The sequence below is a fragment of the Phocoena phocoena genome, chromosome 9, assembly GCF_963924675.1.
Source record: "Phocoena phocoena chromosome 9, mPhoPho1.1, whole genome shotgun sequence".
NCBI classification, from domain to species: Eukaryota; Metazoa; Chordata; class Mammalia; order Artiodactyla; family Phocoenidae; genus Phocoena; species Phocoena phocoena.
In genome coordinates this window covers 92,553,885-92,577,139 of record NC_089227.1, presented here as the reverse complement: position 1 = coordinate 92,577,139, position 23,255 = coordinate 92,553,885, and the positions used below count along the sequence as shown (strand labels likewise).

The following is a 23,255-nucleotide window of genomic DNA, read 5'->3' as shown; positions in this document are numbered from 1 at the left end:
AAGATTTGAGGACAACTTGATTGAAAATTGTGAACAAAAATTTGTTCCATTAAGTTAAAAAGTCATAACTCTCCAGACAGCACAGTCCTTCCAGGGTGTAGGGAATAGTGTAAGAGAGTCTAAACTTCTCTCCAGGAGAGGAAAGCAGGATTCAAGGTGCCCTCAACGTTCCAGCTCAACCTCGGCCACAGCTGCTCTTACTCAGATTCTCACAGCAACAGATACCTGACCCCTGACCACAAGTCAGCTTCAGCTTTCCTCCTAGCGCCGCTTCAGGAAGCTCTTTCGTGTCAGTTTCCCCACCCCCATGCATAGCTATAGTTCAGTGATAAACATTCTCACTTAGGAAACCCACACTGTGACCTTTTGTGTTTCCTGGAAGTGCCCCAATGTGTAGCGGTTGTCATAGCTTAATGCAGGCCCTCCCCTGACAACACAAGAAAGGCCTCCACACGTACAGGCTGGTCCTTTCACATGGCAATTGTGCATATGTGCAGGCCAGTGGGTGAGATTTGAGCACCTTAAAGTCACTTTGTTGATGACCTTCAGGTTCATTTCATTCTCTTTTGAGGAAATATCTGCCAGATACCCAAATCTGAATAACTAGGGTTTGTCTGTCGGTCACTCTTATGAGTAAAAATGACTTTTCATCTTGCGACTCACACAGTTTTCCTCAAGATAGTCATCTTCTCTCCTGTTTGTATAGCTGTATTATCGATGTTAACTTTCTTCACTAGCCTTTTCTCTTTTATCCTATTTTCTTTTTTTTTTTTTTTCTTTTATCCTATTTTCTGAATCTTTTTGTTAGTCCTGCTTTCTTTTTTTTTTAAGTTTTGGGGTTTGTTTACACTTGTTAAGTAGGCAGTCAGAAGTGTATTTCAGCTGAATTTTAAACAGAAAAAAGCTGTTTGAAACCTGTCAGTTTTTGTGTCAGCCACACCTGCAGGGAGATTTTGGTGGCTTCTAGTAAGAGAAGAAGAAAAAAGAAAAAAACCCTGAAACTTGGAGCAACTGCTTGAATGTGAGCTCCTCACACTGGTGTGTGCCCCCCAGGGCTTAATTCTGGGTCCTGTTGAGCCTGGATGGCATCAGGGATCAAAGATTGTGGTTAGAGAGGAAGGTGGCAAAATAACTCTAATTGGAGATATTTCGGGCCCCAAGTTGGCACACTGAAATACTGATGGGTCTCAGCCGTGTGGGCTGCTTTCTTATCGCTCATGAAAGCAGTGTGTGAGGGAAAGTAACAAGACTGTTGGCGTTAAGCCTCATGGAAGTGAGTCACAATGCTTTAGGATCACACTTTATATATTCTTTTACAATTTGGGGATTTTACTTTCTGTTAGAAGGTAGAGTGTATTTTAAGTTGCCGATTGTGATTTTTCTCTTTAATATTCCAAAGTCAAATTTTCTATAATAACCTATCTCAGAAATCATTTAGTATAACAACTTTTTGGTCTGAAGACCCCAAAGAGCTATGGGTTTGTATTTATAGAGACTTACTGTTTTAGAAATTAAAACCGAGACATTGAAGAAAACTACATTGGTTTTAAATTATTTATAAATGAACTAAATAACCTATAACACGTTAACATAAATAAAATTTAGTGAAAAATGACTTTTTCAAAATGGAAAAAAATCACTTAATAAGGAGAGTGGCATTGATTTACATTTTTGCAAATCTCTTCATGTCTGGCTCAACAGAAGACAGTGGGTTTTCATGTCTGCTTCTGAATGCAGTCGCTTGATCCTTTAAAGTATATGAAGAGAATTTGGCTTTCACAGATACATAGTAGGAAGGGGAGAAGTATTTTAATAGCCTTTTTTGTTAATTGTGGATATTTGTCTTTGATACTACATGAGAATTTGACAAGAGGCAATTTCTTAAAGGTTAGTTACAATGTGGAATCTGAAACTGTATTCATTAACTTTTTTATACACTTGCATTAAGATCCATTTGTCTGTCTTGTACTTTGAATGGATCTTGAAGTGACAGGCTCATTTCATTCTTTTCTGAGGAAATATCTGCCAAATACCCAAATCTGAATAACTAGGGTTTGTTTGTCAGTCACTCTTTCAAGTAAAAATGACATTCCAGCTTGCAGCTCAGACAGTTTTCTCAAGATAGCCATCATACTTTGGTGTGCGTAAGTGCTGTATGCATATTTTCTGCTTCATCACACGAAATATTTAAAAAAATGTACTCAGGGGCCAGATTTAATAAAGTCAATAATTTTTACTGCTCGACAAATATTTATTGACCGTCTAGCATGTGCCAAGGACATTCTTAAGTGAAATTGCCTTTTTTTTTTAAACTGCGCGACATTAAAGAATGCCGTGATTAATGGCTTCCCTGGTGGGGCAGTTGCTGAGAATCTGCCTGCTGATGCAGGGGGCACGGGTTCGAGCCCTGGTCTGGGAGGATCCCACATGCCGCGGAGCAACTGGGCCTGTGAGCCACAACTACTGAGCCTGCGCGTCTGGAGCTTGTGCTTCGCAACAAGAGGCCGCTATAGTGAGAGGCCCGCGCACCGCGCTGAAGAGTGGCCCCTGCTCGCCGCAACTGGAGAAAGCCCTCGCACAGAAACGAAGACCCAACACAGCCAAAAATAAATAAATAAATTAAAAAATATATATATATATATATAATAGTACAGTTGTGTAACCGCCTTGATCCGTGCTAAGGCACAGGAGTTTTACCCACCACTGCTTTTGCACCATCAATGGAAAAGTTAAAGGGAAAAAGCAAATAACATTTTAGTGTTATGCAAATGATTTTGGCCTGTGGACCTTTTTCGCATATGTGTTTCCCTATGTACAGAATGCTGATTTGCTCTTTTCAGTATCACCACCTGGTGATGCGGGGGTGGGTGGTAGTTTTGTGTGTAGGTGCTTTGGACCAGCGGGACTGACTGGTTCTTGTGTGACTGCAGATCTGGAGCAGCAACCATTTGTTTCCCAGTGCAGAGGAAGCCACTCTTTTCCTCGGAACACTTGACACCATCTTCCTCTTCTCCTATGCTGTGGTAAGTCTCAGAACTCTAGGCTTTTAAGTTGAGGAAAAATGTAAAATTACTCCAAACCTTATGAAGTTGGCAAGGGATTTTGAATTTGCTGACTGAGGAGAATTTATATTTTGTGTCCTTCCCATTCCTCTATTCCTCCATTCAACACATATGTTTTGAGCACCTAGCATGTGCCAGGTACTTTTCTAGTTGATGGGGATTCATCAGTGAGCATCATAGGAGAAATCCCTTCCTTCATAAAGCTTATATTCTTTTTTAAGCTTCTCTTCTTGAGTGGGAGCTACGGGAGACAAACGATAACAAAATGCTGTAAATAAGTAAATGACTGAGTGTATTAGAAGGTGGTAAGTGCTATGGCAAAGAGCCAGGCCCGGGTGGGGGGGCAGGAGGGGGTTTGTCGTGTATGTAGGACGGCCGGGGAGGACCTCGTGAAGAGCAGAGGCCTGAGTGTAGGTGGAGATTTCAGAGCCCTTTACATATAGATGATTTTTTATTTTTATTTTTTAAAATTTATTTATTTATTTGGTCGTGCTGGGTCTTAGTTGTGGCTCACTGGCTCCTTACTTGCAGCACGTGGGCTTCTTAGTTGCGGCAGGAGGGCTCCTAAGTTGCGGCTCGCAGGCTCCTTAGTTGTGGCATGCGAACTCCTAGTTGCAGCATGCATGCGGGATCTAGTTCCCTGGCCAGGGATTGAACCCGGACCCCCTTCATTGGGAGTGTGGAGTCTTAACCACTGGACCACCAGGGAAGTCCCGTAGATGATTTTTAAAATTATGAGACTGGATGAAAATGGTCAGGAGAGTTGATAAGGACAGGGAGGAGGTAGGAAGACTGAGCCGGGGCTGGGGCGCTTCCAGTATTTCGAGGTGGGGAAGATGAGGGGTGGGCCAGGGAGGCTGAGAGGGAGCAGGAGAACCGCGAGAGGGTGGCATCGTCCTGGGAGCAGAACCGGGACAGCCGGGGCCAGCTCTGGCTGAGGGAGTATCCTGGGATCGGGCAGCCAGAGTCTCTGTCTGGCCTTAGGGAGTGTCTGTGGTGGCTGCTGAATTAGAGCTGTGGTGGCCATAGCTGGAGCTGTGCCCCTGGGGGAGCAGTCTGACCTTTTATCCCCAGCATCTTACTGTTTATCTTTAAAATGTGTCCAGTTATAGGGCTTCCCTGGTGGCGCAGTGGTTGAGAGTCTGCCTGCCGATGGAGGGGTTGTGGGTTCGTGCCCCGTCTGGGAGGATCCCACATGCCGCAGAGCGGCTGGGCCTGTGAGCCATGGCCGCTGGGCCTGCGTGTCCGGGCCCTGGGCTCCGCAACAGGAGAGGCCACAGCAGTGAGAGGCCCGCGTACCGCAAAAAAAAAAAAAAAGTGTCCAGTTATAAAAAAGCCTTTTAGGTGTAAATGTGCAGGTGATGTGAAATGCTGGGTGAAAGTCCCAAAGTAATCTCCAAATGTTTATTTGGGTGGTTACTAGAATATCTTTTCTTTGAAGAGGAAACTTACAGACATAGTCGGAGCAGATCTTGGATCATTTAGCCTAGCTTCTCAGGCCAGCCTTTTTTTTTTTTTAATTGGGGTATAGTTGTTTTACAATGTTGTGTTAGTTTCTACTGTACAGTGAAGTGGAGTTCCGTGTGCTATACAGCAGGTTCTTATTAGTTATCTATTTTATACATATTAGTGTATACACGTCAGTCCTAGTCTCCCAGTTCATCCCACCGCTCTCCCCCTGCTTTCCCCCCTTGGTGTCCATACGTTTGTTTTCTACATCTGTGTCTCTGTTTCTGCCTTGCAGACCAGTTCATCCATACCATTTTTCTAGATTCCACATACATGCATTAATATACAATGTTTATTTTTCTCTTTCTAACTTACTTCACTCTGTATGACAGTCTCTAGGTCCATCCATGTCTCTACAAATGACCCAATTTCGTTCCTTTTTATGGCTGAGTAATATTTCATTGTATATATGCACCACATCTTCTTTATCCGTTTGTCTGTCAGTGGACATTTAGGTTGCTTCCATGACCTGGCTATTATAAATAGAGCTGTAATGAACATTGGGGTGCATGTGTCTTTTTGAATTATGGTTTTCTCTGGGTACATGCCCAGTAGTGGGATTGCTGGGTCGTATGGTAGTTCTATTTTTTTTTTTTTTTTTTTTTTTTGCGGTACGCGGGCCTCTCACTGATGTGGCCTCTCCCGTTGCGGAGCACAGGCTCTGGACGTGCAGGCCTAGCGGCCATGGCTCACGGGCCTATCCGCTATGTGGCACATGGGATCTTCCTGGACCAGGGCACGAACCCGTGTCCCCTGCATCGGCAGGCGCACTCTTCAACCACTGCGCCAGCAGGAAAGCCCTATTTTTATTTTTTTAAGGAACCTCCATACTATTCTCCATAGTGGCTGTGGGAATTTACATTCCTACCAACAGTGCAAGAGGGTTCCCTTTTCTCCACACCTTCTCCAGCATTTGTTGTTTGTAGATTTTCTGATGATCAGGACAGCCTTTTCTGTACAAAATCCCTATACAGGATCGCTTGGCTTTGGCTGGAGCACTCCCAGTGATGCTTCTCCTTCAGCCTTAGAAGAGGCTGTGTCGTCTCATGGAACCACTAGCTCACCACCACCAACTAGCTATGATAAGCTTCGTATCAAAATGGAATTTAACCTTTTTTTGATACTTAGTTTCCTTACCTACAGAGTTATGATGATACAGAATTATGATGATAATAGTTGTCTATAGGATTAAATAGGTTTAGGAGATAAAAGATAAATGCCATGAAAAACCAGTGATCATAGCTCTTTATATTGAGCTGCATTTCCTTCTGTAACTGCCAGGTATTGTGTGGACCTTTGGAGCAATACAGAATAAATTGGTTGCCTAATCTGAAACATAATTGAGAGATTTTCTTCACCACCGCCCCCCCCCTTTACTATATATAGTATAAGACCATGTGAATTGGAGCTATAGAACATAGACTCTTCTCTAATGTTTGCGGGTGCCTCTTTTGAGGTAGTGAAAGCTTGACAATAATGAGGGAGAAACATTTATTATGCCGTTTATCATCTAAATTTTCTCTAATATAGATATATTTATACAGCTATATTTATAATGTAGTCAATTTATGAGAAACACTTGTATCTGAATTTAGGTATTCAGTCAAGACATTTATTCATTTTGCATATTTGTGGAAGAAACCTAAAGTGTGTTGCCCTTAGCTTTTTGGCTGCCTTGCTGCCATGATCTCGGCATTTTAATTCCTGCCACTCAGTGGGAGGAGAGCAGAAGGCAGAACATTTGTGCCTCTCTTCAACTGATTATTGTCTCTGCCTCCGTGCTCTCCTTGCCTCGTGATGTCATGAAACCCAAGGGTCAGATTAAGCAGGCAGTGCATGTGCCCCCGAAGCTTCTGTTCTGCAGGACACGTAACATCTTAATTCAGAACGCAAATGGCTAAGAGGAATCCCTTTGGGAAAGCAGGTAACTGATGTTTAGGAGTTCATCTATTCTAGAAGAGGAAACATATTTGTGTGCTTGTTTTATTAGAATTATTCTTTGTTTTTGTTTTTTTTTTTCTTTTCTTTTCAGTCTCTTAGGCAGTTGGGATCAAATAGAATGGAAATTTGCACTGAATCGTACTGTCTTGGTGCATGAAGTATTTACAGTATAGTGTGCAGAAACAATTGTCATTTCCTGAAATGTTAGTGAAAGTGATTTAGACGGCTAGGCTAGGCACGAGAATGAGATTTAATTTTTGTGTTTTGTTTGCCTCGCCTTGTTTGCTTTGGAATGCATTTCACTTTTTCCAGGCTGTGTTGTTATCCAGAGCTATAAAATAAAATGCTTTATTTTTAGGGCCTTTTCATCAGTGGTATCGTTGGGGACCGGCTTAATTTGCGATGGGTTCTGTCTTTTGGCATGTGCTCCTCTGCATTAGTGGTAAGTTGAAAGGTGTTATTCTTATTACTATTACTGTTGTCTCAGCCAGGTATTTTACAATCCAAGCAGTCCCCCACTTCTGTATATAGAATAGAATAGAAAAATTAATCTTCAGTGTTCTAATCCCTTCTGTGCCTTTTCGCTTAGGTATGTCTTTAAAGTATGACTTCAATCATGCCCCTTGCTTGATTCTCAGTCACCAGCAAAATCAAAGCATAACTCGCCTGGCATCCAGTGCCCCCGAGAACCTGTCCCAGCCCGCCTCTACAGTCATGTTTGTCCTGTGCTTCACCTCTCTGTACTCCCACATCAAACTATCAATACCTTTTGTGGCCCTAACATATCCTGCTCCCTTCTACCTCATGGCTATCGTTCCTGCTGTTCTTCCTGCCTTGAATGCTCTCTGTTCAGCTCTTGATAGTATAACTCAGCGTCTCCTTCAAGTCATTGGCCAAATGACTCTTGTTTCATTATGCCTTACTTTACCAGCCCCACTCCCGGAAGTCATCCTTCCCTGTCCTGAGCTCCCGTGTCTGGATTTCCTTGAAGGCACTTCTCTTGTCTGCTGCTCAGCCTGCTTGTTTCTGTGTCGGTCTTGCTTTCCCTAGGAGCCTGCAGTCGGGTGATTAAGACCACAGACTTCCCCAGACCTGCACCGCCTGGGTTTCAGTCCTTCCCCGGGAGTTTCCAGCTACGGTTTCTGTGTGCTTTAGCCTCCCCTTTTGAATACCTCCACCTGGGGTTGCAGTGAGGGTTCTGTGTGTTACTATGTGTGGGGCATTTGGAACAGTGGCTGGTGTATTAAGTGCTATAGAGGGCAAGGTCCATATTTGATTCATCTTTATTTGCTTATAAGCATCTGGTGATAAATTTTTGTTGATTGAATGAAAGCGTGGAGTTTAGTTAGACTCTATTGTTGTTTTTCAATGTCTGCCATTTGTGTATGGGGAAAAACTTCTTTTTCTATTTCAGAGATTGAAGCACTTTATTTATTCACAAGCTGCTCACCCACACATATATACATACTATTTTTAAACCTGTATACATACTTTCTTGTTTGTTTTTTTACGTTTTTTGAAAAATTGAAGTATGTACATAGACTCAATAAACTCACCCTTTTTAGTGTACGCTCCTGAACTTTGACAAGTGAGTATAGTTGTGTAACTGCCACCCTTCCTTCTGCCCCAGCCTCTGGCAGGCACTGACTGTTTTTCTGTTGTTATAGCTTTGCTCATTCCAGAATGTCATATAACTGGAATCATACAGTATTAGACATACCAGTTTGAAACCCATGCCAAATATTCCCGAAGGAGACTGACTACAAATAACACGCCCACGCGGAGCAGAGCCTGGAAAAAAGCAGTCCTTTGATGAATGCCACCAAATGATTGAGCCAATCACAAGTTACGCCAATGCACTTATTAGGCATGGTGTTAACAATAGCTGACGCTTTCTGGTCCTCATGATGTGCCTGGGCTGTTCTAACGATATTGAAACATGTGAAGTCAGGTAGTCCCCAGAGCTGTCTTCCATAAACAAGAGGAAAGGGAAATAATGTAAAAAGAGGTCCAACAATGGGGACTTAACCTTTTAGAGTTGAAGATGCAAGTTGGAAGGATGGTCCTCGCTGCGTTTTACGCTCTTTGCCATCTCTGCCTCTCTGGTGAGGGTGGTTTGGCGGTGGTCTCACTCAGCACTACTCTGGGCGGGAGCATCTGAAGAGTTGGCCACACGTCTCTCAGGCCCCAGACATTGACTGTATCTTTCACATAGGGTCTTCAGTCGGGGTGTCCACAAGGATGTTACATGTGTCTTTTTCTTTCTTCTTCTCTAAGGTGTTTGTCTTTGGCACTCTCACAGAATGGCTGCATTTCTACAATAAGGGGCTATACTGTAGCCTGTGGATCGTGAATGGCCTGCTGCAGTCCTCTGGTTGGCCGTGCGTCGTTGCTGTTATGGGCAACTGGTTTGGGAAAGCTGGGTATGCCACTTCCTCCTTCTTTCATTTCTCTACTTAAGTAGTTTTAATATGGGATTGTTCAAGACTTGTCAGAGTCAATGCACTTGATCCCTTCGACACCACCCACGTCTTCCCTCTATTTTAGAAAGTTTAGAGCAGCTGGGAGAGGAGGTTTCATGTCAAAGTACATTGGAAATAATGTGGACCCTAGATATGGTCTAGCCTGTGGGACTCATTCACAGCAGTCTCCTGGCCATGGTCAGATATTGAGTGTGGCTAAGGCCGTACGTCTCAAATTTTTTTTTTTTAAATCTTCCCTTTAGAGAACATAAATAACACACCATAATAACAAATCTCACATGCCATCTCATCATGTATCTTCCTGTGGGTTTTGCTTTCCCTTTTTTTGAGACTCAGTGATCTAGTTTAACCTTCTTAAAGATGAGGAAACTGAGGCCAGAAGTTATCCATAGGGCTTGCCCTGAGGTCACAGAGCAAAGGCTTCAAGAAGATGCAGATGGGGCTTCCCTCGTGGCGCAGTGGTTAAGAATCCACCTGCCAGTGCAGGTGACACAGGTTCGAGCCCTGGTCCAGGAAGATCCCACATGCTGCGGAGCAACTAAGCCTGTGCGCCACAACTACTGAGCCTCCGAGTCACAACTACTGAAGCGCGCGCACTCTAGAGCCCATGCTCCACAACAAGAGAAGCCACCGCAATGAGAAGCCTGCACGCTGCATCAAAGAGTAGTCCCCGCTCGCCACAACAAAAGAAAGCCTGCACGCAGCAATGAAGGCCCAACGCAGCCAAAAATAAATAAATAAATAACAAAAAATAAAGTTCCCTTTAAAAAAAGAAAAAAAGGAAAATGCAGATGAAGAATGTCAAACTTTGGGGCTTAGTTAAGTTGGCCATTTTTTCCATAAACCTTTAAGTACTTATCAGTTGTATGTGAGTTTGTGTGTGTGTGGCAGGGGCCATGGCTTGAGGATGGGCACCTACTGCCACTCAAGAAGAACCATACTAAATTTACAGGATAGAAAATAAATTGAGCTACCCAAAGACTTGGCTTTGTTGTTTATTGTTGTTTGTAGCACTCTGCCTTTGTTGTTTATCATTGTTTATGACACTCTGCCTTTAGGAATACTGTTAATTTGGATTTCTATCATTTGTCCTGGATAAATATTTATGTGTTGTGAGATGCACATTTATTTCATCGATGGCTCTATGTTTTTTGTTTGTTTACTCTTTTACGTAGGGACCAGTGTACACAGCAGGCATTATCCACCCGCCGCGGTGATCAGTGCATGCTTTGACCAACTCCGCTCGGTTTTCCAGCTTCCCCAGTCTCGTAGTAGGAGTAGAGGTGCTTGCTGGCTAATGAGCTCTGTATTGTTGTGGAAGTTCACCTGTAAAATACCTTGTGGTTAGAATCAGCACCGCTTAATGAGAATGCTCTGATTATGTTCAGTGTGCTAGTGATTTCCAGTTCTTTCCAACTCTAGTGTCACTGGTTTAACAGAATTGATTTTCGGAGGTACGCGTTCCCCTGGGATACTTTAGTTTTCTTTTGGAGTAGGAGATGCTGTCTGCTTGTGTGTTATTTATTTTTATTAAGATTTTTAACATAACTTCTTTCCAAGCGTGATTTTTGAAAATTATACAAAGGTTACTTGATTATTGTAGCCAAACCAGATAATATAAATGAACACAGAGAAATAAAGGTAAAACCACCTGAAATCCTGTCACTTCAAGGATAATCACTTTGACATGTATAATTTTGAGATAATCCTTATCTGAACTTTTATAAATTGGGTGACACTTGGTGGTAGGTGGCAGTGACTGGGTAGGCTGACCTTGATTATTTCTCTGGCTCAGTCACAAATTCAAGAAAGCCATTACAGTTTACTTTTGAAAGTAAGACAGCTTGTTTTTAAGCAAGTAACACTAGTAAGTGAAATCAATGATGCATTGCCTGACACACAGTGACTCTTCCTATGAAATGTAACAATAAACCATGAAGTACCAATAAAACTATAACTTAAAGTCACAGTTGTTTTCAGCCAGTTTCTTCTGAAATCATGTCTTTGGTCAGCCAGTGTTATTCAGACCCTCTAGGATGCTCTTGGGAGGTTTGTGATCCACTGAGGACGTTGCCTTGGAAAGCTATTACCTTGGCTGAATCGTGTCCCTCCTCCCGTCGTCGGGGTCATAGTTTTTTAAAACACATTGAGGCAGGTAGTACTAGTAGGTACACCCTTGCAGACCCAAACTGTCAACTCTGTCACTGCACTCATTCCTTTGAGGAGCACAGCGCTTTCCAGATGAGAGCCCTGAGCCTGGGCTGGGACTTGCTGGAGATCACCCAGCTGGAGGTGGCAGAGCTGGGACTTCTGAAAAGACTTTATTTTTCACTGTTAAATGTTGTCTACCTGTTCATTTCTAAGATTCCTTCTGTCTCAGTGAGGTTATAAAAATGTTGAAAGAGCTGAAGAACCTAGACCTAACACCGTGTGTTATTGATATGTATTAAGTAGAATAAAATACAAATTTTTTTGTTGTTTGTTTGTTTGTTTCGTGGTACGTGGGCCTCTCACTATTGTGGCCTCTCCCGTTGCGGAGCAGAGGCTCTGGACGCGCAGGCTCAGCAACCATAGCTCACGGGCCCAGCCGCTCCGCGGCATGTGGGATCTTCTCGGACTGGGGCACGAATCCATGTCCCCTGCATCAGCAGGCGGACTCTCAACCACTGCGCCACCAGGGAAGCCCACAAATTTATTTTTTAATATTAGTTTTTAAAATGTAACACATACTTTTTAAAAAGAATTTATTTATGTATTTATTGATTTATTTTTTTGGCCATGTTGGGTCTTTGTTGCTGCGCGCGGGCTTTCTCTAGTTGTGGCGAGTGGGGAGCTACTCTTCGTTGTGGTGCACCGGCTTCTCATTACGGTGGCTTCTCTTGTTGCAGAGCACAGGCTCTAGGTGTGCGGGCTTCAGTAGTTGTGGCACATGGGTTCAACAGTTGTGGCTTGCGGGCTCTAGAGCGCAGGCTCAGTAGTTGTGGCGCACGGACTTAGTTGCTCTGTGACATGTGGAATCTTCCCGGACCAGGGCTCGAACCCATGTCCCCTGCATTGGCAGGTGGGTTCTTAACCACTACACTACCAGGGAAGTCCTAATACACAAATTTAAACGTTAAAAAAATTAATTTTTCTCAACTGCTTTTTTTTTTTGTCTTTTTCTTTCTTCAGCAGCCCTACTGCCATTGCCTATGTCCAGAGCTAGTTGTTTTTCTCCAGGACTATTGTAATAGCTAGTTTCCCTTCCACAGACTCTTCATGCACATATCCATTTTTTTTGATGGCCTTATTGAGGTATACAATATGCTGCACATGTTCAAAGGGTACAGTTGGATGAGTTTTGGCAGGCATGCACCTGTAAAAGTATCATCACAATTAAGATCATGACATATCCATCACTCCCAAAGTTTCCTCATGCCCCTTGGTAATTCCTCCCTCCCACTGCCGTCTCCAGTCAACCACTGATTTGCTTTCTGTCACTTTAATCTGAATTTTCTAAAATTTTATATAAATGGAATCACGCAGTGTGTCTTCTTGACTGTGTTCTTCCACTCGGCACAGTAACGTTGAGATTAATTCATGTCTGCAGTGATAGTTCATTCCTTTTTATAGCTGAGGAGTCATCCATTATATCACAATTTATCTGTTCACCTATTGGTGAACATTCAGGCTTTTAGTTTTCGGCTTTTACTAGTAAAGCTACTGTGAATATTTGTTGACAAATCCTTGTATGGACATATGCTTTCACTTCCCTTGGATACATACCTTGGAGTAGGATGGCTGGATCATACGATAGGGGTGTGTTTATCTTTTTAAGAAACTGGCAATTTCTTCTAAAGTGGTTGAACCATTTTACATTCCCACCAGCAGAGTATAATGATTCTAGGTGCTATACATCCTTGTCAACACTTGGTATGCTCATTGTGTTTTGATTTTAGCTATTCTAGTAGGTGTGTAGTGATACCTCCTTGTGGTTTTAATTTGCATTTCCCTAATGTCTGATGATGTTGAGCATCTTTTCTTGTGCTTATTTGCATCTTATTTATTTTTTATTTTTTTAATTTTTTGGCTGTGTTGGGTCTTCGTTGCTGCGCGCAGGCTTTCTCTAGTTGCGGTGAGCAGGGGCTATTCTTGGTTGCGGTTCATGGACTTCTCATTGCAGTGGCTTCTCTTGTTGCGGAGCATGGACTCTACGCGCGTGGGCATCACTTGTTGCAGCACACAGGCTCAGTAGTTGCGGCACACAGGCGCTAGGGCGCACGGGCTCAGTAGTTGTGGCTCGCGGGCTCTAGAGCACAGGCAGTTGTGGCACACGGGCTTAGTTGCTCCGTGGCATGTGGGATCTTCCTGGACCAGGGATTGAACCCGTATCCCCTGCATTGGCAGGCGGATTCTTTTTTTTTTTTAATATAAATTTATTTATTTATTTAATTTATTTTATGGCTGCATTGGGTCTTTGTTGCTGCACTCAGGCTTTTTCTAGTTGTGGTGAGCGGGACTACTCGTCGTTGCAGTGTACGGGCTTCTAATTGCGGTGGCTTCTCCTGTAGCGGAGCATGGGCTCTAGGCACGCAGGCTTCAGTAGTTGTGGCACGTGGGCTCAGTAGTTGTGGCTTGTGGGCTCTAGAGCGCTGGCTCAGTAGTTGTGGCGCACGGGCTTAGTTGCTCCATGGCATGTGGGATCTTCCCGGACCAGGGCTCAAACCGTGTCCCCTGCATTGGCAGGCGGATTCTTAACCACTGCACCACCAGGGAATTCCGCATCTTATTTTTTTTGTGTGTGAAGTATTTATTAAAATCTTTTGCCCCTTTTTCAGAAACTTTGTATTTGAGATTATTGTAGATTTATACTCTCTTAACATTTTATTGCATTGTCTATTTTTCACCTTATTGAGTTTTGAGAGTTCTTTATATTCCAGTGACAAGTCTTCTGTCAGATAAATGATATCCAAATAGTTTCTCCCAATCTGTGGCTTGTCTTTTTAAATTCTCTTAATGGTGTTTTTCAGTGAGCCCCAAATTGAACTTATAATAAAATCTTAGAGTTAGAAGAGACCTACCTGATGTTTTGCCATTTGGGTGTACTTTAAAAAAACGTTAAAATAGAATATTGATTCTTTGAAATGCGAACCTGCACTATTTTGGCCATTTTGTATATTTGAACTGCACATAAAATCCCTTCTGATTCTATTGTCTTCTGTTTTGCACTGTTCCCATCATAGACGAGGAGTTGTTTTTGGTCTCTGGAGTGCCTGTGCCTCAGTGGGCAATATTTTGGGAGCATGTCTAGCTTCTTCCGTTCTGCAGTATGGTTATGAGGTAGGTGTTTCTTTCTAGCTTTTTCTTGAGTATATAAATATATTTTCTATTTTAGGAAATAATCCTGTGACCATTTAAAATGACCTAGAGCTATGTCTGGGTGGGGCAAGGTTTGTATTAAGAGTGGACAAACTCTTGGTAAATTCAAGCACGTTAAAAAATTAGTCATGGAAAAACAACCAAATGTAAAGACATATCGGTTGGGGAAAAGTATTTGCAACTCATGTTACAGATAAAGAGCTAATTTCCTTAATATATAAAGAATGCCCACAAATTGATAAGAAAAAGACCAACACACGGAAAGAAAGGTAAAGTATTTGACTCTGTAGTTCATGAAAAGGAAATAGAAATGGCTTGTAAACATACGACAGGGTATTCCACTTCACTCAGAATTTATTCCTTCATTCAGTAAATATTTTTAAGCTCCTCTAAGTGCCCCAAGGCAGTAAAGAATAGAGCCCTGACCAAGAGACAAAAATCTCTACCCTTATGGCGTTTAGGTGTTAGTCGGCAGAGAAATGCAAATTAAAACTACACTGTAAAAAAAACAAAGAAAAGAAACAACACCGTATACTTACTATATTGGTAAAAACCCCAAAGCTTGGTAACATGTTTATGAGGATGTGACAAAACAGGCATTGCAGATGGGAGAGTAAATAACCCCTCTTGGGGTCAGTATGGTCTATCAAAATTATAATGGCTCTCACCAAGCAGTTCCACATCTGTGAATTAATCCCATTGGTGAATATACTTCAGCATGTACAGAGAGATACATCTACAAGGTTATTTACTTCAACATTATTTGTAATAGCAAAAGATTGGTAACAGATGTCAACCAAAAGGGAAATCGTTATACTAAGGAACTCCTATTGAGTGGAATGCTGTGCAGCTGTGAAATAGAATGATGCAGCCCTAATGTCCTGACAGGGAAACAGCTCAATGGTGTGTTAAGTGAAGAAAGCAAGGGTCATAACCGTGTGTGTTGAATGCTGCCATTTGTGTGAAGTGGAGGAAGAATTAAAGAGTATCTATTGTATTGGCTTGTATGTTTCCAAAACAATCTCTGGAAAGTAAAAATGAAATAACAGTGCTTATATGTGGAAAAATGAGAATTGAATGGCTGGGAGAAGGGATGGGAGGGAGGGTTTAACTATACATCTTCTACGTTTTGTTGCTTGAATCATTGTCAGCCTATTGCCTGTTCAAAACCCTAATAAGTAAATTGCTCTTTTGAAAAGCAGCAGATCCATTTTTAAGCTGCTCACCAAGTGTTTGGTTCCTGAAGAATTCTCGTCTAGTTAGGGCCAGTGGGAAGTCCTTCCTGTGTTCACATTCACCTTTTCCCAGGTTTCTTAGCTTCACACCTGGATTGTACTAATTGGCTCAGATGGGAATTTCAGTTCGCCCTACGTGCTGCTCCCAGATTTGACTTCTGGAAAAACTAATTTTGTCACCTGTCTATCTGCATCAGGCTCCACTCTTAAATAAAATAATATTCAGCGATGCAGCCTGGCTCTTGAGTCTTTCATCTGGATAGCACCTTTCCAAGTCAGTGTTCTTCCCCGTTACCCCCAGCAGAAGCCCTCAGCTCCCACCACGCAGAAGGCTTTCCGTCTCCCTCCCACCCGGTGCCTTTGCCTCAGCCGTGCCAGGAAAGGTGGTCAATTGCTATGATTTTCAGCTGCTCCCTAAAGCATTGTCTCCCTCCTTCAACCTCTTTAGCTGTTTCCTTCTTCTGAATTCAGTTCCTCTGTTTGTTTCCTATTAGGAAACTTCTCATTTATCAGCTACATGCTGCCTTATACTATTATTTTGTGGACTGTTTAATCCCCTCAACTGGAAAATATCTTTGAGGGCAGATACTGTCTTTTGTAGGAGGCCAAGTAGTGTAAGGAGTATTACTTTTGGAGCTAGTTCTGATTTCATGATCGTAATAGTACCACTCAGTGTCCCGTGGACCTTAATTGTCCTCTCTGAGTCCCATAGAGTCCCTGGGAAAAACTTCTGAGAAAACACAAGTAAAACACTTAGCTCAGTGCCTGGCACAGGCTAGGCGCTCAGCGCTCATTTCCTTTCCAGTCGCCCTGTCCTCCCCCGTGTGCCTCTAATGAATGTGCCTTTAATGAGCATCTCAGATGCGTCAGGAACACCTTTCCCTTCCCCCTCCAGTATGCCTTTCTGGTGACGGCGGCCGTGCAGTTTGCTGGTGGGATCATCATCTTCTTTGGACTCTTGGTATCACCCGAAGAAATTGGTGAGAAGCTGCTCTTCTACTCAGAACGTCTTACTATTATAGGCAAAGAGAAACCTGTGGCCAGAACAGCCTATCTCTTTCTTCCTAGGAGAACTGTGAGCTCCTTTCAGTGAATGCAAGGAGCAGTATTGCTGTTTGTATCCTGTTGACGCTGCGGCCTCTCCTGGCACAGCTGCAAATGTTTGAGGCAGTGAGGCTCACCTTTTTATAGATTCAGGGAAAACTCATCATTTGCAAATGGGTTTTATAATGGAGTTGCTGGCTAGAAATTAGCATGGATGTATTTCGAATTTCACTTCTTGAGACAGATTTCTTTTCCTTCGTAAAAATAATTTAGTGTGATGCTTATCTGTGGTTAAATACAGAACGTGTACAAGTGAAACCACAGAAGCAGATAGATGTATGATTCTTCTATCTTTTGAGTATACTAAAGAGACACGTCAGTTTAAGAGCACGTAATTAATGATGTTTTTGGTATTATGTAAGAGAGATACTGTGATGTAGTTGAAAAAGCTTTGCTTTGAAGCCAGGTCAAGGAAAATTAGAGGCCTGGGTTTGTGGCTCATTAGCTGTGTGACCTTAATTGACCTTGGACTCTGAACCTTAGTAGCTTCTCTGTAAAATGGAAATAAAAATAACATGGACCCCGTAAGTAATGATGCATGCAAAGCACTTAGCCCAGTGCTGGGCACCTGGAGGACCCTCTGTAAACATGGATGTCACTCTTGTTGTAGGTCTCCCAGGTATTGAGGCCGAAGAAAATTTTGAAGACGACTCACACAGGCCATTAATTAGTGGTGCTGAAAATGAAGATGACGCTGAGCCTAATTATTCAATCCAAGAAGACAAGACTATTACCCAAGTCAAGGCGATAAGCTTTTACCAGGCTTGTTGCCTTCCCGGAGTTATAGCGGTAAAGCCTGTTCAAATCTCCTTACCACAGCCAGTGAGATGTTATAGCCGGGATAGTAACTCTGCCTGGGATAAAGCATCTTGAAGTATTTCACTTCTCTCTGAGACTTTATTTTAGGAATATATGTTCAGAGCGATAGTGAATATTGGCCCTCAGCTTGTTTCTGTATTGGCACCACTTGAAGTTTTATCTGAAATCTAATGCAGGGTTTGGCAAAACCTTTTCTGTACAGAGCCAGTTAGTAAATGTTTTCAGCTTTGGGGGCACCATACAGTCTCTGCCACAATCGCTCAACTCAGTAGAGGAAAGGAGTCCATGGACGATACGAAACAAATGGGCCTGGCCGTATTTGGCCCGTGAGCTGGAATTTGCTGACCGTGGTCTAGCCTTCGAGTAAGAAGGCAAATTTGATATTTTAAAATATATACCTTTTGGCCTGTTGGAAGTCTTATAGAATTATAAATAGCCCAAGAGAGGTTTGAGTGGTTCGTTAGGTCTGTTTGATTTGCCTATATCCTTACTATTCTAGGGGAAAAAAAGTTTTCCCTTCTGTTAAAGGTCCAGAGCAGAATACTCCACAGCGTTTCCTGGTAATGCATTCCAGTGTTTCCGCAACCTTTACAGTTAGGTTTTTTCCTAATGTCTAAACTGAAGCCCTTCTGCTGCAGTTTTTCTGTCTTGGTGTTTTGGGCGCTCTAGCATGGGAGTGGAAGTTAAAAGGCTTAGGTTATGTTGCCAGCTTACCCATTAACTAGGCCTGGGGTAAGTCACTCAGCCCGTCCTCGTGTCTCAGTTCCCCTTCCTATGGACAGAAAACCTACCAGTCCTCCCTGGAGTCTGTAACACTGGGTTATTGTATTGTGAATAAGCACCTTTTTTATTTTATTGTTTAATGGTGCTTTATGAACGTAACCCGTCAGTAAATTCAGAGTCTGCAGGTTGTCCTATTTCATACTTTCCAGTTCCCTTCTACCTGCCCCCAAGCTAAGAGAACTGACATTTACAAACAAGATAGTTTAAGCGTGAGTTAAAATTTAAGTGTAAGTTCCCACAAGTCTTCAACCAAAAGATGATGTGTAATACAAGGGAAATGCAAGTTCCTTTGGGCCTGTTCTTATGCTAATGATCAGTATTTTTTAAAGTAGTTATTAAAATGTTCTGCTGGTAATAGGTTAATTTCTGAGACAGAACTTAGATTTGTTGTGACTAAACGTGGCCCTCTTTTGCTATTGCTTTGTGTTTCACAAGCTATTGTTCCCTGCCACGGGCAGGGTGTAAAGGAAATCCAGTTAACTTAATTCCTTTGTCTTTGTGGCAGGCTGTCTGGACAAAATGCACTCATGATTGGGATTTGGCTCTCTAGGGGGTGGCTGCTGCCCTGCCTGGGAAGCTGCTTTCAAACAAGTGATACCTAGGGAATAACTGGCAGCTCCAGGGAAAAGAATATACTAGCCAGACACCCTTTGAAGTCAGTCTCTCTGTTCCTCCCCCTTTTTCCTTTGATGCTAAATGTCAGGATTTCCTGGTAATAATGTGTTGAATATAGGATTCTCAGCCCCGCTGCCATCTTAAGGCAGCTGTAACTTTCATTCCTCAACCTAGAGCCACAAGACTCATGACGATCCTGTTCTTTCACTTTTGACTCAAAGCTTGTGGAAACTACAGCGTGAAAGTAGTTTTCATGTTGATGCTTTTCTTAAGACCTTGGAACCGTAGTCCAGTCCCATTGCTTTGCATTGTCCATAATGTTAACTTCACAGGAAGTAGAGCCAAAAAAGTCTGGCTGCTTGCAATAAAGGCTGTGATGTTACTGGATTCGTTTGCGTATGGTTAGTGCTAGTCAGTGGCATGAATACCTTTTATTTTTATCTATATAAAGAAATATGAGTATGTGCCCTACCTTGCAGGTTCAAAACACTGGTTTGCTTCTACCAGAGAACTGAAAGAAGAAAGTGGGGGGACAATTAAGGAGTAGTCCTATGTGTTTTTTATCCCAAGGCCTACTGTACTGCCTTTCTAGACGCTAAGGGGGGATGAAGAGAAGAGGGAGACTGGGTAAAGTCAGGCAAATAGGAATTTGTAGAAACATTTAATTTGAAAATCAGGTACTATTCGCCCCAAACTCCTCTGTTCTGTTTTGTTGTTTAATTACATTTACATGGTAGTTATGTTGTGCCGTTTGTTCCTTACTGGTAGTTGGATGTTTTTCCCTATAGTATTCACTGGCCTATGCCTGCTTGAAGTTAGTGAATTACTCCTTCTTCTTCTGGTTGCCCTTTTATCTGAGTAATAACTTCGGATGGAAGGAGGCTGAAGCCGACAAGCTGTCCATTTGGTACGATGTTGGAGGAATTATAGGTAAGGCCAGTGATACATCTTTTTCTGTAATAAGAATTAGTCACTAGTCATATTTTACTGGGTTATGAAATCTGGCATCATTTAAAGTTTTATTACTTATTCCACAGCTATTTTTCCTAAACTGTCCTATGAGTAAATAGCCAAACTCCTAAAAAAAGAAAGTCCTTAGAAAAGAAGACCTAGCCTATGGCAGCCCTGTGATTTATAGGGCTCTTTTTTCTCAGTCCTTTGTTGATGGATCAGTTCTTTTGTCTTGGGAAGTGCAGGGATGTCTCTCTCTGATCCCTTTAAGTGTAACCCCTTTGTACACTTTCAGCGATAGCTTAGCTGTAAAGCAAATTGTATGTCAGAGATTCAAGTTAGGATGTGAACGTGTTCATTTTATGTACCACACCGCAGCCAAAGAAGGGAAACATACTAGCTTAGTGTATTGATTGTCAGATCATAAAGGTAGGAATAATAGCAGGGATTAATTTTTTTGCTTTGCAATTGCTTCATTGTACACAGCAGATTTTTTGTTTGTTTGTTTGTTTGTTTTTGCGGTACGCGGGCCTCTCCCGTTGTGGAGCACAGGCTCCGGATGCACAGGCTCAGCGCCGTGGCTCACGGGCCCGGCCGCTCCACGCCCTCGCAGATCAGGGCACAAACCCGTGTCGCCTAGCATTGGCAGGCAGACTCTCAACCACTGCGCCACCAGGGAAGCCCCACAGCAGATTTTAACAGTGACCTTTTGTTCTAACTGGAAGTGTAAACAAGGAAGTAGGAAACTTTAAAATCAGACATATGTACAGATTGCATGTTAGTGGGTACTGCTTATATGGCTATGGCAGAACCTTAATATCCTTTTTGTAATGTTTACATTTAGAAGTGTGGAAAGACTAAACTGCCCTGAGCGCATGAAAGCACAGTGTATCCTTAGGTGATATACTGTTGCTGTATTTGAACTTGTGTGCCCTTATTCTTAGATCCAGAGCCAAGGTGAGGTTGCTGCCTTTAGACCTGCACGTACTTCTCATGAGGGTGTACCAGGTGTCCCACTGCCCCTAGACTCCAAGTAGGAATGCATCTAAATGTGACTGCGTTGCTTCAAGGATCCACATCACTTCTTTTAAACGTCTTGACCTATTAGTTACTACCAAACCATGATTGCTGCACTTAATTTTAGTGAATATTTATGTTCACTACTACTAATAGCCGATGAAGCACAGTCCTTAATTAATTATCTTTTAAAATAAAAAGCAGAAAAGCCTTCACAGCTGGTTGGAGAAGGAAAAACAGCAAGGAACAGTGGGGTAGTTTTGATGATTTTCCCTTATTTGTGGTGTCCCATCCCCATCAGCCATCATGGCAGTTAATAGTCAGGTAACCTTTCTAAAAGGAAATTACGGAGGAAATGTTTTAGGAGAGCCAGCTCTCTTTTTGGATGGACCAGTGTTAGGATCCTGATCGCAGGTGGAGGGTATGCGGTAAGCAAGAGTCAGGTAACTGAGCTAAATTAGACATTTTGATTGGGTTTCACTCTTTGTGCTTGAAGGTGGAACTCTGCAAGGCTTCATCTCTGATGTTCTACAGAAGAGAGCCCCAGTGTTAGCTCTCAGTCTGCTTCTGGCCGTCGGGTCCCTTGTTGGATATAGTCGTGAGTATTCCCTTGCAATTAAACTGTTTTCCTCATCTCTTAGGACTAAGGCATTTATTTGCCTTGAGTCAGTGATCAACCCTGGGGGGATAGTTGAGACCAGCCACAAAGGCATAATATGGGACCTTTGTATTGTCCTGTAAATGCCGCTAAAAGTATCACATAGTTTTATTTGTGTTGGGAAGGAAACTGGCGTCTCTTCTGCTTTGTTAGTTTGTTTAAAAGCTTGCTTGGGAGTGTATATGCTTTGTTCAAGGGTAGGCTCCAGAGTGGCAGCATTAGAGCCAATAAAACAATAAAAGGGACAAGATTTCAAAAGAGGAAAGATGGTAATTAGTAGGTTTGGTATATGTCCCTTAAGATGCTGCTGAGATAGAAGTAGAGTTTTCCTGTAAGCTTTTAGAAGTCACATTAGCTTGAGCACCAGCAAGAAGCAGACATTACAAATAAAACCTGGGGGAGGTGGTGATGGAGCTGTACGCGCTTGTTGTCCCTGGGAGCGATCTGTGAGGTCACGGAGATCCAGGCCCAGATCTGTGTGTACTGTTGGGGGGAGGCACACGTAATGCGCTCCTCAGATCGTTGTTCTGTGTCTGTGTCTTTCCTCACAGGTTCTCCAAATGATAAGTCCATCAATGCGCTTCTGATGGCTGTCACAGGTATGGCACAGGCTCCATTTCACTGTACTGTTCCTCTGTAAGGAAAAAGGAAAAGAGGAAACTGATTTCTCCTTCAATTTGAATAATGCTAAAACCCCAATTATAGAGAACTCAGAAGGTAAAAAGGAAAGATGCCTCCTTCAGATCCTGCTTCTCTGCTCTCGTGTGACCTCCTCAGTCCTGTCGTGACAGAGGCAGTCCCTTTTGACAGAGGTTTCCTAAGATTTTTGATTGCTGCCCCACCCGCTCATGTTACTTGTGGAAGTGGCTTAGGAAGATGCCGCATTGGAAACCAATTCACCAGCTTTCAAAAGGTCCAGTATAGCTAGTTTTTCCTCCTGTGTTGGAATTGGTCAGAATTGCTTCACTTGAGCCCCAGGTGAAACAATTGAGTGCAATTAGGGACCGTGTTATAGAAGAATTCTTATTTTTCAACTTGAGATCATAGGATAGTGGGAGCTGCTCCTGCTCTATGAGGCACGTGGGACTGATGCAGCCTCATGGACAGAGTCACACGGGCCAACTCCCGCTCAGTCCTTGGACAGCCTCACCGCGAGCAGTGGCCGATGGAACCCCCTACGCCACTGAAATCGCTTTTTCTCCTGTCTCTTTTTTTTCAATACGTTTGGTTGAATTTGGGCAGTCAGATGCTCTGCACTGCACCTCTATCATAAGAGAATTTGACAAGCTAGTGCAGTTAGTTGTCGATGCGTGTGCACTTCACAGGATTAGAAGGCTGTGTGTTCCCTCTATTTTCTAGAGAAAAGTGGATGCTAACTAGTTTGAAGATGTTACTATCTGGGGGAGTTTCCATTTTTATTGGTTATTTTTTTCCCCTCTTTTTGTTTCTCTCCAACATACTGATTGGAGTATTGGGATTAAGAGTTTGCTTTATTCAGTAGATTCCTAGCGTTGTTACAAATAGTGTCTTAATAAGAACCTGTTCTGTTTATGACGTCAGGATTTTTTATTGGTGGACCTTCTAATATGATTAGCTCTGCTATTTCTGCGGACCTGGGTCGTCAGGAGCTGATCCAAGGCAGCACTGAGGCTTTGGCGACCGTCACAGGAATAGTTGATGGAACCGGGAGCATTGGAGCTGCAGTGGGCCAGGTGAGAGA

General features: G+C 42.8%; 1 protein-coding gene across 5 annotated transcripts in view; it reads left to right on the top strand.

Moving 5' to 3' along the window:
* Positions 1–23,255, top strand: part of SLC37A3 (solute carrier family 37 member 3) — a 35,506-nt gene that overhangs the window by 5,176 nt on the left and 7,075 nt on the right. Inside the window, exons 3-12 of one of the 5 annotated variants that reach the window (XM_065883684.1) lie at positions 2,931–3,023; positions 6,871–6,954; positions 8,790–8,935; positions 14,218–14,314; positions 16,484–16,568; positions 17,303–17,481; positions 19,698–19,839; positions 21,374–21,475; positions 22,087–22,134; positions 23,096–23,247. In XM_065883684.1, coding sequence (XP_065739756.1) covers positions 2,931–3,023; positions 6,871–6,954; positions 8,790–8,935; positions 14,218–14,314; positions 16,484–16,568; positions 17,303–17,481; positions 19,698–19,839; positions 21,374–21,475; positions 22,087–22,134; positions 23,096–23,247 — 1,128 coding nt within the window. The remainder of the gene's footprint in view (positions 1–2,930; positions 3,024–6,870; positions 6,955–8,789; positions 8,936–14,217; positions 14,315–16,483; positions 16,569–17,302; positions 17,482–19,697; positions 19,840–21,373; positions 21,476–22,086; positions 22,135–23,095; positions 23,248–23,255) is intronic. The other 4 variants (XM_065883685.1, XM_065883686.1, XM_065883687.1 and 1 more) reach the window with 4 other exon arrangements.